This window comes from Melopsittacus undulatus, chromosome 11 (assembly GCF_012275295.1).
Source record: "Melopsittacus undulatus isolate bMelUnd1 chromosome 11, bMelUnd1.mat.Z, whole genome shotgun sequence".
Lineage (NCBI taxonomy): Eukaryota > Metazoa > Chordata > Aves > Psittaciformes > Psittaculidae > Melopsittacus > Melopsittacus undulatus.
In genome coordinates, this window is record NC_047537.1 from 3,711,288 (window position 1) to 3,723,350 (window position 12,063).

At 44.0% G+C, this 12,063-nt stretch overlaps 1 protein-coding gene across 6 annotated transcripts in view; it reads left to right on the forward strand.

Annotated features, from left to right (window-relative positions):
- MVB12B (multivesicular body subunit 12B) overlaps nucleotides 1-12,063 on the forward strand; it is a 69,531-nt gene that overhangs the window by 25,269 nt on the left and 32,199 nt on the right. For 5 of the 6 annotated variants that reach the window (XM_031046476.2, XM_034067476.1, XM_034067475.1 and 2 more), the window contains one exon: nucleotides 130-252. In XM_031046476.2, the coding sequence (XP_030902336.2) occupies nucleotides 130-252 (123 nt within the window). Of the gene's footprint in view, nucleotides 1-129; nucleotides 257-12,063 lie in introns of those variants that run through there. The other variant, XM_034067478.1, reaches the window with a different exon arrangement.

Genomic DNA, 12,063 nt, shown 5'->3' on the forward strand with positions numbered 1-12,063 from the left:
TTTTTTCCCCTGATTAGGCTGGTTCTCACTAAACAAGGTGTTCGTGGAACATGTCAGTGCTTCATACTTATGTGTACTTACGTGTGTTATTTACTTGTGGCATTAATGTCTTCTGTGTTGATTGCACAGGGAGTTGAACAACATGGGCATTTGGTACCGGATGGGCAGAGTTCCACGCAACCATGAGCCTGCACAGCCTGAAAGTCCTCCTTCCCAAGCACCATCTTCAACACCTGCTCCTAACCTGCCAAGGTAAGTTTTCTGCTTTCCAGCCCCTTCTGCTTGATGCTGCATAGTGTATTGTTACTAACCTTCCCTGATGGAATCAAGAACAGGGTTCCACATCAATAGGAATGGTTACATGATATGATCCAATAATGAGGGAATGTGTCATTGTTCCTTTGGCTGTCATTGTACAAAGACATACAAGTGAAGAAGTCAGAAGAAAGAAAAAGCCTGCAGAGGAAGTGAAATGGCCAACTACACCTTTTCTTTGCTTTAAACTGTGTGGAATGTTACAGTTTCCAACAAGTATGTGTGGGTCATCTGTATCGGGTAGCCCAGAGAGTAGCCAAGCTGATTTGTCTCCTTGACCAAAGGGAGGGAGAAGCATTCATACAGATTTTAACATACAGGGAGACAATTCTGCTCATTCTCCAGAATCAGTGCACTCACAGTTTGGAGTACAGGCCCTGTTTTGTCTTTTCTTGGACCCAGCTACAGTGCTGCAGACTTGCAGCTGCCACTGAGCATGCAGATGCAGAGCAGGCTGCTCATCTGACAGGAGCCATGCTTCTGGCCAGAGGCTGGCATAGTGTTTGTCCAGGTTGTTTTCCCTGTGTTATAGATAATGTGTGTGTATAAATGTATGCACTTGTGTGTATACTTGCATGTAACAGTAGTCCTGTATTGACAGCTTACTTGCTGAATTTCTCAGGACAAAATAGTGTTGTTAAGCAACAAACCAACCCAGACAGAGGTTAAACTGAGTGCTTTATGCTCCTGGCATTTGCTAGGAAAGCACAGCATCTGTAGTGAGGTGGGTTCTTCCTGATGAGGCTCACTCACTGAACTCTGGGGCTGGGTTATTGCCAGGGGATAGCACATTCTCTGTGGTCCCTTTGGGCTTTTGCTTACTTAAGCGAACACGTATTTTTGCACTAAGCATTTGGTATACTGCAGATACATTTACAGTATTACAATAACTGTTGAGAGCTAGAATTACAAAGGAGACTGCAGAGGGGAATTCCCAGGGGATTGGTTTCTGTGTAAAGGTCACTGTATCATATAGGTGATACCGACATCCTTCAGAGTCTTGATTTACAGGTCATTTTAGAGAGTGATGCTTAGACTGCTCTGAACTGTTCTCAGAAAAGCTGTTGGGTATCTTTGAAGGCAGGTGTGTACATTTGAGCCTTCACCCATGACCCAGACTTAAATCTGCTGTCTTGTGGTGGCTGTTCAATCTCTAAAGCATTTGGGCATTTCTTTCACAGAGAGTTTTACTCAGTGGCTGCCATGCTGTGACATGCTGCTAGCTGTCCTGTACTGTCAGGTGTGCTGCAGGCAGGGATGCTGTCTTGCCTCTGAGAGATGAAAAGCCAGCAGTCTTTTGGAGCTTTCAGGCTGTCCCACTGGGAGCTGATAACGTTGTTTTGAAGCTCCACTGGACATAAAGCTACATGCTGGCACAGGCCATGCGAGATCAGAGAAAAAGATGTCTTGATTTTATAGCACAGATCTTCATTTTCTGTCTGCAAGAAATTCCTGCCTGGGCAGATTTCCACAATAAAGAGAAAAAATTATCATAGCAAGAGAATGTCAATGGCAGTCCTTAATCACTAAGTGTGGAAGGGTCACTTTATGGCTGAGCAGGGAAGGCTGTTGAGCAGTGTCAGAGCTATTGGGAACAGGGCCAAAATTAGAGCTCAGAGCATCGGCGACAGGCTGAAAAGAAGTGTTTACAAGGCTTATATATTTTATAACCTCTTGTTGTACAGTTTATGGTTTACAATGACTGCAAGGAAATTGGATCAGTTTTGTTTTACTTGCCAAATAAAGCAAATGTCAAAATAGTCAATATAAAATGTATTCTAATTTGGCTGAGTTAAACCAGCCAGTATGCAGTGGAATAATTTAATGTTACATTAATGCCTCCTAGTAAAAACCACCTGTCTGTAGCCAGCTCCACTCTCATGCCCCATGCGTGATTTACAGGTAACTTTTACACCACCAGCCTGATCATTCAAAGCATCTTTCATGTCTGGTTTTTTTCACTCTGATTATTTATTATCCAATATATTTTTTAAGAAATAGAAATGTATATAAAAGTGTATTCTGCAAATATTTCATTATTATGGGGAACACATATGACTTGGAAGCCTTTCCTAATACTTTATCAGCAATATGGTAAGTTACTCAACACTTAATGTTGGTGGAAGATTGCAGTCACAAGTAACCTCTTATTTTTACGTCACCATAGAGAGATGAGATTATACTAGTAGACAGTTTGTTGTTTTATTCCATGTGGATATATCCTGACAGGAACAGCAGGGAGATATTCTGATGCTGCTGTGAGTGTTAAGAGGAAATCCATGAGCAGTGCTGAATAGGCTGGTCAAATATTTAAGCTATTCAGTTGCTGTCTGGCATTATAAAATAATTTTAAATCAAGAGGGCATGCTTGGGTGCTTCAAAACAATTGCTAGCATGGGATATAAACTAAACCAGTAAAACACACCAGTGAGCTTCTGCACAGCAAAACCTTCCTAAATGGAAGGACTTTTTACTGTGGGAGATGTTTATTTCTGCTCCAGCCGTGTTTCCTCCTCTGATCCATGATGTAAGTTACTGATGGCGGTGGATGGCAGCACATCAGAGTTTTGTCATATGTCAGAGGTTTGACCTCCACAGCTTGCTGCACATTGGCAATGCTGCTTCCACCGCTTGTGCTGCGGGGTTATGGCTCGCAGTCAGAACTGCACAAGGGGAGGCTTTGTCTGATATCCATGCTGGACTGCATATGTTATTTTTCAGCCATTTCTTCTCCTTGGTGTTTCCTACTGCAGGCATCTGGCTTAATGGTCTCTGACGGCAGCCCTTGCACATTCCAGTGAGGATGGCATGCTGTGCTGCGGAGCACAACCGTGCCATTGTGCAAGGCATCAAGCTGCTTTACTGTCTTTTCTCTCCAAATTCTGCGACAGCTTCTTGGCAGTAATGGCAGCCTGGAGAAATGCACTTGCAGTTTCCCATCCTAGAAGGCTGCTACTAAAGAACTGCTTTTGTTGACTTGAGTCATCAGTGCGAGTTTACTGTAACTTTCCTCAGAATCTCTGCTCTGTGTTCAAGGCTTGCAGTCACCGGTGCTGCATGGTGACATCCCTTTGGGGAGCAGGAAGGTAACCCCCCCCACAAAAGAGGTGCTAGTAATGGGTAACTCACCTGGCCTTTTGCTTTTGCTTCACACAGCCTGTGGATTGGCTGTCACCAGTGCATGGGCTGGGGACTTGGAGAAAAATGCATGTTACAAGTATATGAGCAGTGTATTGGGGCTCAGCCCTCCATGCCTCAAGCTCTCTTAGAGTAGGATTTGTGTGCAATGTTCTCTTCCTGAGTCCAGTTGCAGCCTTTTGGGAGCAAGTCACCCACTTCTGTGAATACACACAGAGCCAGCCTTGAACCACTTTGCCTTGTGGCTGCCTGCAGGATGGCTCCAGTCACAGCCATGGTGCTCTAGGAGCCCACGTAGCTGATGTGGTTTTACATCCCTTCCCAAGGTGCTGCAGGAGTCTCCACCACGGTTGCTCAAACAGCCCTCTCACAATTTGTCAGCTGCAAGCAAGATGTCAGTCAGTGCTGCTGAAGTGTGTTTTACAGTGACAGACATAATTGCACTTAACTTTTTGCGTGGATGTTATCAATCTGTGACGGATACTTTGGGAAATGGAGCACTCTGATTGCAGATAATGTGTCACAGGCGTTTAATCTTCCTCGCAGGGAGACTGGGATTCAGTCACAACTTTTACTTGTTGATGTCAGGTTTTGAAAATGTAGATTCGTGCTGACCCTGGGAATTGTTCAGTCATTTACTTTGCACGGCTGTCATCTGAAAGGTTAATGGCTTACCAGGGAGAGGGAAGATCTTGCTGCAATCCGCTTGCATTCATATCATGTGCTATCATGGCTGGGCTCTCTGTGTTCAGGTTCAAAAGGGCAGAACTCATCCAAGTGCCTTCCTGGGATGCCTGTGGCATGTCTCTGTGGCTGTTCTGGTTGAGAACCACAGGGGAGAGGGCAGGACACTCCTGGGGCAGGGGTAAACCCAAGCTGCAGGTCTCAGTGGGGCTTACAGTGCCTGCTGCCATCCAGGAGGCAGAGCCATGAGTGGATCACTCGTGCTCTGGACTGCGTGGCAGAGCTGGTGGAATGGCTGGCCTGGCCAGGAGAGGCCAGCAGTGTTGGAGATGCTGTTCCCTGGTTGGGAACCCCGAGCAGCTCAGTTGGGTTTCTCACAGTACGTGCTCCTGGCACAGCCAGGCACAAGCCATCATGGGCACTGGCAGAAGAGGTGCCAGACCTGAGGACCCAGCATACATCTTCTTGTACTTGTAATTCCTCCCTGATCCACATGGCTAATAAGCTACAGAAGCACTGCAGCTCAAACCTCTTGCATATGTGGGTCTGAGCAGGGCTGGCAGCATCCCTTTCTGTGCAGTCAGTCTGTGCCATGAAGTGCTCAGGCCTTGAAATCCTGATCTGGCAGGAGCATTGCACCAGGGAAGTGCTGCTCTGGTTTTGATAACCAGATAACAATTGTCCTACTTAAACCCCTGAAATAAGAGCAGGATGTGTAAATTTTCTTCTCGTGCTCCCAATTACCTTTTAAATAGTTAAACTGCTCCTCCTTAGAAAAGGGAAGTGCTTTGCTCCTGTTTTCTGTTCCCAGTGGAGCTTAATGTTAAGGAATGTAAGAATTTCCTTTCTAGGCAGGGAAGTCTGATTTTTCAAATTGATTTATTAATGGTGCTTGAACTTAGTCATGTAATCCTGGAAAGTGATCAGTGTGTGGCTTTCTGCTGGAGGCTGATGATGTGCAATAGGTGGCAGCTAATAAAGCAGCACCAAGGCGGCATGGTGGAGACCTGAACTTGGCCTGATGGTGCGCCAGCCTCATTCTGTGCAGTGGGTTAATTGTAGGAAGCCTTTTACCTTCCCTGTTATTTTAAGTAGCAACAATACTATTTAAAAATAATAATCTTTGTTTTTTTACTTTAATACATTTAAAATAACTTTTTAAGGAGAGTCTGTAGAGGAAAAGGCTCCAGGGTTTGAACGGTTTTCTGCTCTGGTGTGGAACAAAGCCAAGACTCAGGGAGCTGCCATGGACCGGAGGCAGACACCACTGGTAGCCTGATGGCCAGGAGGCCATCACAGAGTGGTGGGGGTCTGCCTTAAAGTCCCTCTCAGAGCCAGATGCTGTCGGATAGTGAGTATTTTGGGATGGATGTTTCTGGCTTGACTGGAAAGTGCTGTGAAAAATATTGCTGGTGGGATCTCTGACGTCTGATCCTTTCTACAGAATGTTTCCTTCTTGATGGAGTTGTATTTTCTAATCTGTTTCATTGAAAGAGCTCTAAAGTAAAACTACCTTCTGATTTACAACTAATAAAACCTATTCTCTGGCTTGAATGCTCAAATCACTTCTATCCTGAAATACAGTACAGTATTCCTACCTTTAAATTACGAACCCTACGAGAGGCTAAGGATGGCACAAGGGCTGGGCTCACGTCCCAGTAGCTATGGATAAAAAGCCCAATGAGATTGAAACAATAACCTGAATTTAGGAGGAAGTATTTCCATAGACTTTTTCCAGCAGGTATGGTAAGAAGCAAAATGTAAGGATGAAACATCAGTGATGCATATACGCTGTGCAAATCCGAACATGAGGGTTGGTTTGAGCGGGTAAAGGTGCTGGCACACATTTATCCAGAGTCTGTTTCCCATAAGGAATTTGTTATGAAACTGCACTGACCATATGGCTTGCGTCCAACTCAGCTGGATGAAGACGTGCAAAAATTGGTCACATTCCAGTATGTTTTAGTGGTAGAAAATGATGATTAGGAAAAAATGTTTAAACAATATGAGTGGTTTCCAGGCACAAGAATGCTTTGCAGCAGCCGAGAGAGACATTAACTGTAGTTAGAAGAAGTCTGATGGATTTAGCTGATTTGAGGATGCGTTGAAAAATTTGGGGAGTGCTCTGAGTGAAGAGGCTTCGATCTCCTAGGAGTCATTTTTCTTTATAGAGCCCTGTTCCTGGTATAGTAATATTCCTGGAGGCATGTTTTCTTTAGGGTATAGAGTAGGGTCATTAAGTAGAAACCGAAGGTATTCATTCAAAGAAGCTATACACTGAGTTGTTAAATAAGCCCTGCGGGGGAATTGAGCGTTTTTCCCTAAAACTTCTGTGTTGTCTGCTATTTAATATGATCTCTGCCACTGTTGATTTGTAATCTGTGCTTTCACCCTGAAGTGCATGTGGTTGTGTTCAGATATTTCCTTCTTTAAATCAATCACTTTCACCATTTTCCAAAACCCTTCTTGAGTTTATTGCTTTTAGTAAAGTGTTCGGACTGTCATTATTTATTACTGACAAAGTGCTGACAACGTGCTCTTCCCAAATGAGTCTTTATGTGGAATATTTGTTTAACAGGTTCTGCAGGGGTGGTGCCGCTGCTCCCTGGTGCTGTGGGTCTGCTGGGGTGCAGTCCCCCCCTGGCAAGGGGCTTGCCTTTGAGAGATGCTGCTGGTGGACCTGTGAGCCTGGGCTTTGTTGTGCTGATTAATTTGACAGAATTTAACATCCTAACCGAGGAGGTTTCCACCGTGTGTAATTTATCTTTTTGGAGTATTTCTGCTGTTTGGCAATTTTTCCCTACTGCTTCATTATCTGAAAACTCCTGACTCTGGAGAGTAGCTAGTGAAGGATGTGGAAAGCTGTGCTCTTCCCACTGCAGCCTCCAGAGACGCCGCGCTGCTCATCTAAGACAACCACTTCATAAGCACCTCATGCTTACAGTATGAGGTCTTAGTTCTTTGATGCAGTCCTCTGCCTATAACAATTTAATGGGCTGCAGCTCAGACTTTCAAGCGGTGTAAATTAAACTACTTGGGTTTTTTCTATTGTTTGGCAGCTGTTCTATCCTGGTTACTTAAGTCCTCTGATCTAAATTAATCCCCATATAGAGGAAGCTGCAGGAGCTTCATTCTGTATTAAGCCTTACAGTTTGGGTTGCTGGTCTGCCGTAGATCACGCTCCCTTGTTAGCATCGCTGGGGCTTGTTCTGTTCAGCTGGTGATGGCTTTAGTTTTGACAGAACAGCACAGCAGCGTTTTCCCCTGTCTCCGAGGCATGGTTGTGCCAGGAGGGGATGCACAGAGGCTGCTGTGGGCAGGCCTCTTCCCTTTCTGCAGCTGGGAAAATGAAACGGGTAAATCTAAAAGTGGAAAGAATCATTCGCTCCCTTTTTCATTCTGTTTGGGCTTTTATAAAAATCGGGATCTGGCAGCACCAGCCCTCATTGATTTTTAGGAAACAGGATATTTTAGTAGCTTGGAATGAGATGAAATGCTTGCAAAGCCCATATGTTGCTTGTTTTAGGGAAAGGGTCAGGAAGGTTTTAGAAAGTATTTAAATATTTGGTTTACACGATTAGAATAGATTGTCTGGAATGAAGTCCATTACCCGAGGTGATTCTTGCCTCACAGTTTTGTTTTTCATTGCAGTTCTTTGGGGTATGAGGTAGGTGTTCTGGCATCGCCGTGCCTGAGCACAGGAAAAGTGGAGGACTGAATAAATACTGTAGATGGGATTCTGGACACCACTGGAGCTATAGATACCTGCTCTGGCATTGTCTGCAAGCTGCAGTTTGGGAAATGCATTCTGGTAAAGGGAGCAGTTGCTGAGAGGTCCTCTGATGTCTGTCAGTGGAACTCCAGCAGTGTGTTTCTTAGAAATGGGCTTTTTCCTCCCTCTGTAGGCAAAGCTTTCAAGTTGGATCACATTCCTTGGAGCTACAACCTGATCCTAACTTCTTGTAGGTGTGTTTTCAGCTTTCCACAGCTTGGAATTTACTTGTTCTGTCCTCAGTGTTTCAAAAGGCATGGTCTTTGCATAGTCATGGAAGACACAATTCTTTTTTTTTGAAGGTAATGCCTATGAGACTGCAGTTTTGGCAGCACTGTTCTTGAGTTCATTTAAATTGCAATCATGGCAGCGGTAATCAAAGAACAGGACAACTCCAGTCTACAGTGTGCAGTATGGTTTCTAATACATTTGATAACGTGGGTCAGTTAAAAGTTTTTTGCCTTATTTCCCTACCACACTCATCCAGTCCCGTTGGAAAGCAAAACCTTAGCATTGTTCTTTTGCTGTGCTTGGTTGATGTTTTTATATGAATTATGAAGCATCCTTTGATATCTGGCACTTCCCCTTACGATCCTCTGTTACTTTTTATGAGTACTTGCCCTCTAACTTCAAAAGCAGTTCATCACCTTCCTGCAGACAGTTATTAATAACTGGTTTGGAACTGTTGGGCATTCCTGGGCCTGTTTTATACGAGTTTCTCTCCAAAACCAGTCAGAAAGCGGCCATAATGTGCACAGACCTCTAACTGCCTTTGCTAGCATGTGAAGGGTCTCTCTCATCACATGCCTCTTCAGTTTCTGTCCTATGTAGACTTGTTTCATAGATTTAATGACTAAAAGAAAAACTGAAGCTAAGAGAGTAATTAAATCTGCCCAGTCCTGAACTGTGCTGTTGCAGTTGTTTCATCCTAAATTGCCTGCAAATTATAGTATGCTGGGGAGAACTATTCCTTGTGTTTAACCCATGCAGGAACAGTGTGTGTTGGACTTCAGCATTGCAAAGCATGGGCTGAAGCCCTGATGGTGGCCTCATTAGAGCTGGACCATCCATCTTTCCTGCAGCACCAAATCCACTTCACTGCTTTCACTCAATGAAGAGGAAGAAAAGTATGTTTTGTGACAGTTCAAAAGGAAAATAATTGGCATGGGGATAGTTAATGTGAGTTGCCGTTCCTTAACATCAGAGATTCCACTAAAGTACTAATAATTACTGTTAATATCTTTCAGTGGAAACTTTCAGAGTAAACGAGCACTGGTTGGAGCAGTATTTAACGGCATGCTGCTGGCATGATAAGAATGCAAATAAGCGTTATTAGCCTAATGATTTTGCTGTCACCATGGCTGTGCAGCAGTAGTGTTGTGAATATGTCATGCAGTACCCGTGAATTTGGAAAGTGTGTCAAAACACAACTTCAATTAGTTTGCTCTAATTATGGCTCTAGAGAGTTCATAACTGTATCACTCCTCATTAAAAGAGATTTTCTTATATGGATTAATACAGCACATAAAGGGATGTTTGAGTGATCTGAAGCAGAGCTGTGCAGAGGGAGGATGCCCACGGTGTGGTGGGAGGTGCAGGGGGTCTGACCCCATCCCACGATCTCCTGGTGCAGGGCAGGGATGGGAAGCCTCCAAGGCAGGACCAGGCAGCTGTGTTGCAGTATCCTCAGCACATGAATGCGGTAGATGATTCTGGATGCACCCTTCAGTTAAAAACAGAACAACTTAACCAGAAAACAAATCATGGGAGCCCTGGTAGGAACCACACTTGATGCTGCACTGGAGGTCTGTCCTGAAAACATTACTCTGATGAAGATAAAGGAGCAAAGGCAGTCAGAATCTGGGATCTCAGAATGAACCCTGCAGGATGCCAAATGTCCACGTGCCTTTCCCAGGGTATTTGTAGTGTCTTAAATACCATCTTTTGGTATTTCCTCTGAGCATATCCTTGCTTTGCAGAGCAGGGAAGAGATTCTTGTACTCACAAGTGAGTAGTTGGTGAAGGGTTAAAGTAGTAATTGTTTAAATCTTTTAGGCTTTCCTCCCAGTTCTGTGATAATTTGATGAAGAACTTCACCCTAATTAAATATTCAAATTAGGAATAAGTGTCAATATGGCTTCCCATTGCCTGGAATGATGATTAATTGTATTCAAAACTCTAGTGGCCGCTGTAATCTAAACCAAACCGTTGTTCTTGATTATTTGTGCAACACATTTACCATGTTTTTGTTTTAAAATTTAAACTAGTAATTGATTTGCCATATGCCACAGAGCTGCACATACTTTCACGATATGTGTTTAGGAACTTGGGGACTTTGTAATTGGGATTTTCTTGCTTTTCAATGGCAGCCTCTCTGGTTTTTTGTCTTCTACAATGCAAAATGATTTGGCTTTCACAACACATAAGGAAAATGCATTATGCAATCAACTTAGTAGGTTTAAGTTATATTGATCCTGGCCAAAGTTTGCATTAATTTAAAATAAATTAGACTTTGTTTCCTGGTTTTTCCCTACAATGTCATGGTTTTTAAAAAGGGAAGGGGAGAGCTGATCTCCTTCCAGCAGTCACTGCCCTCCGTCTTGTGGTCTTGCAGCTAAATGTTCTTGGAGAGACGTGGCTCTTCTTGGAGCAGCTCCATGGGAGCGATGGAATGCTTATTTGTCCTACCTTGGAAATGGAAAGTGGCTATGGATGGGGGGGCCCTTGTTTCCAAACACCTTCATAAGCCTATGTTCAGACCCTGGTGCTGGCAGGCCAGTGTTGGCAGCAGCTGAATGGGCAGTTCTGCTTGCAGTAGGTTGCAGGAGTGAGAGCAGAGTTACTGCACCCACTCACAGTTACCTCTTAATAGTCTGAATATGTCTGAATAGTCAGATATATCTGAAGTGGAGAGCAAATGGGATACCCCCTGGAGTCAGGCAGCAATAAGTCATCTTCTGCTGCCGTATTCACCAGTGTGTGGTCAGCATCCCTCTGATGGTGAGCGATTCATTTTAATTACACACGTGGAACGTGTGCTCTGCTTCAGCATATGGCACTTGTGAAACCTGGTGCTCATGTGAGCTGCCAGGCACACTGGTACTGACTCGGACTTGGTTCACAAAGTCCTTTGCAAGCTAAGGGTTCAGGGCTGGGAGAGCTGCTGCACCATGGAGGTGATGGCTCCTCCACAGTGCTCCCACATCACCCACCATGAACCCTGCGGAATGGTCCTGTGGTTGGAGGGATGCTCATCACCTCCCTTGTAGCCTGTGCTGATCCAGAGGGAAGAGGTTCAGCCTCACCTGCAGCAGGAGCTGGTGGAAACCTCTAAAATCCTCTGCTCAGAAATGTGCCTTTCAAGTGGATCTGCTTTGTTTACTTCCCAAACAATTCCTGCTCTTTTGTTTGGGGTGAAGAAAGCTCCCGGACAAGCAAAATTCAAAAGTCTTTCCCTTAGCTGTTTTGGTGCCTCGGAAAGTATTTTTGGATACTGCTATTAAAAAACAAATGGAAAGCATGTAATGCCTACAGGCAGTGGTCTTCTGTTTTAAAGTGTGTTCATGACAAACCTGCCTCTGCTCGCAACGAGTCTCATATGGATTGTGTTTTAAACAGCAAACTGTTAGCCAAATTCAAAACTATTTTCACACCATCTTTTTTTGGTTAGAAGGAGCTTTGGGAAGCACAAGCAAATTCAAACTCGTATTTGCTTTTTCTTATTTTATCCTTGCTGTTCACCATCAGTTGCATCAAGGGCTAAAAATACATAGTTCTTCACAAAATGTGTCCTGGTTTTTAAAGGCAGATAATTTCCAGATGATTTGCTCAATAGATAAAACCTGCTAGCTAAGAATGTGGATTTGATGGAGGATATGTAGGGCCCTGTTTCACAGATACAGTGTGTTTGAGAGGACATAAAGGCCACCTTGTTTTTCTGGCAGGAGAATGATGCTAAGGGCCTTGCTGTGTCCCATAGCTCTCCTCATGTGAAACAGAATCTGCTGTCCCTTTAGGAAAAGGGAGCATCTTCATTACATATGGCAATGTGGTCCAGAAGATTAATGATAATGTTGTATAAAAATCACTGGGATCAGCATTAGAAAAGTACATATTGGAATTAAATGAGAAAAGCCCAAATTTCTCATCAAAGC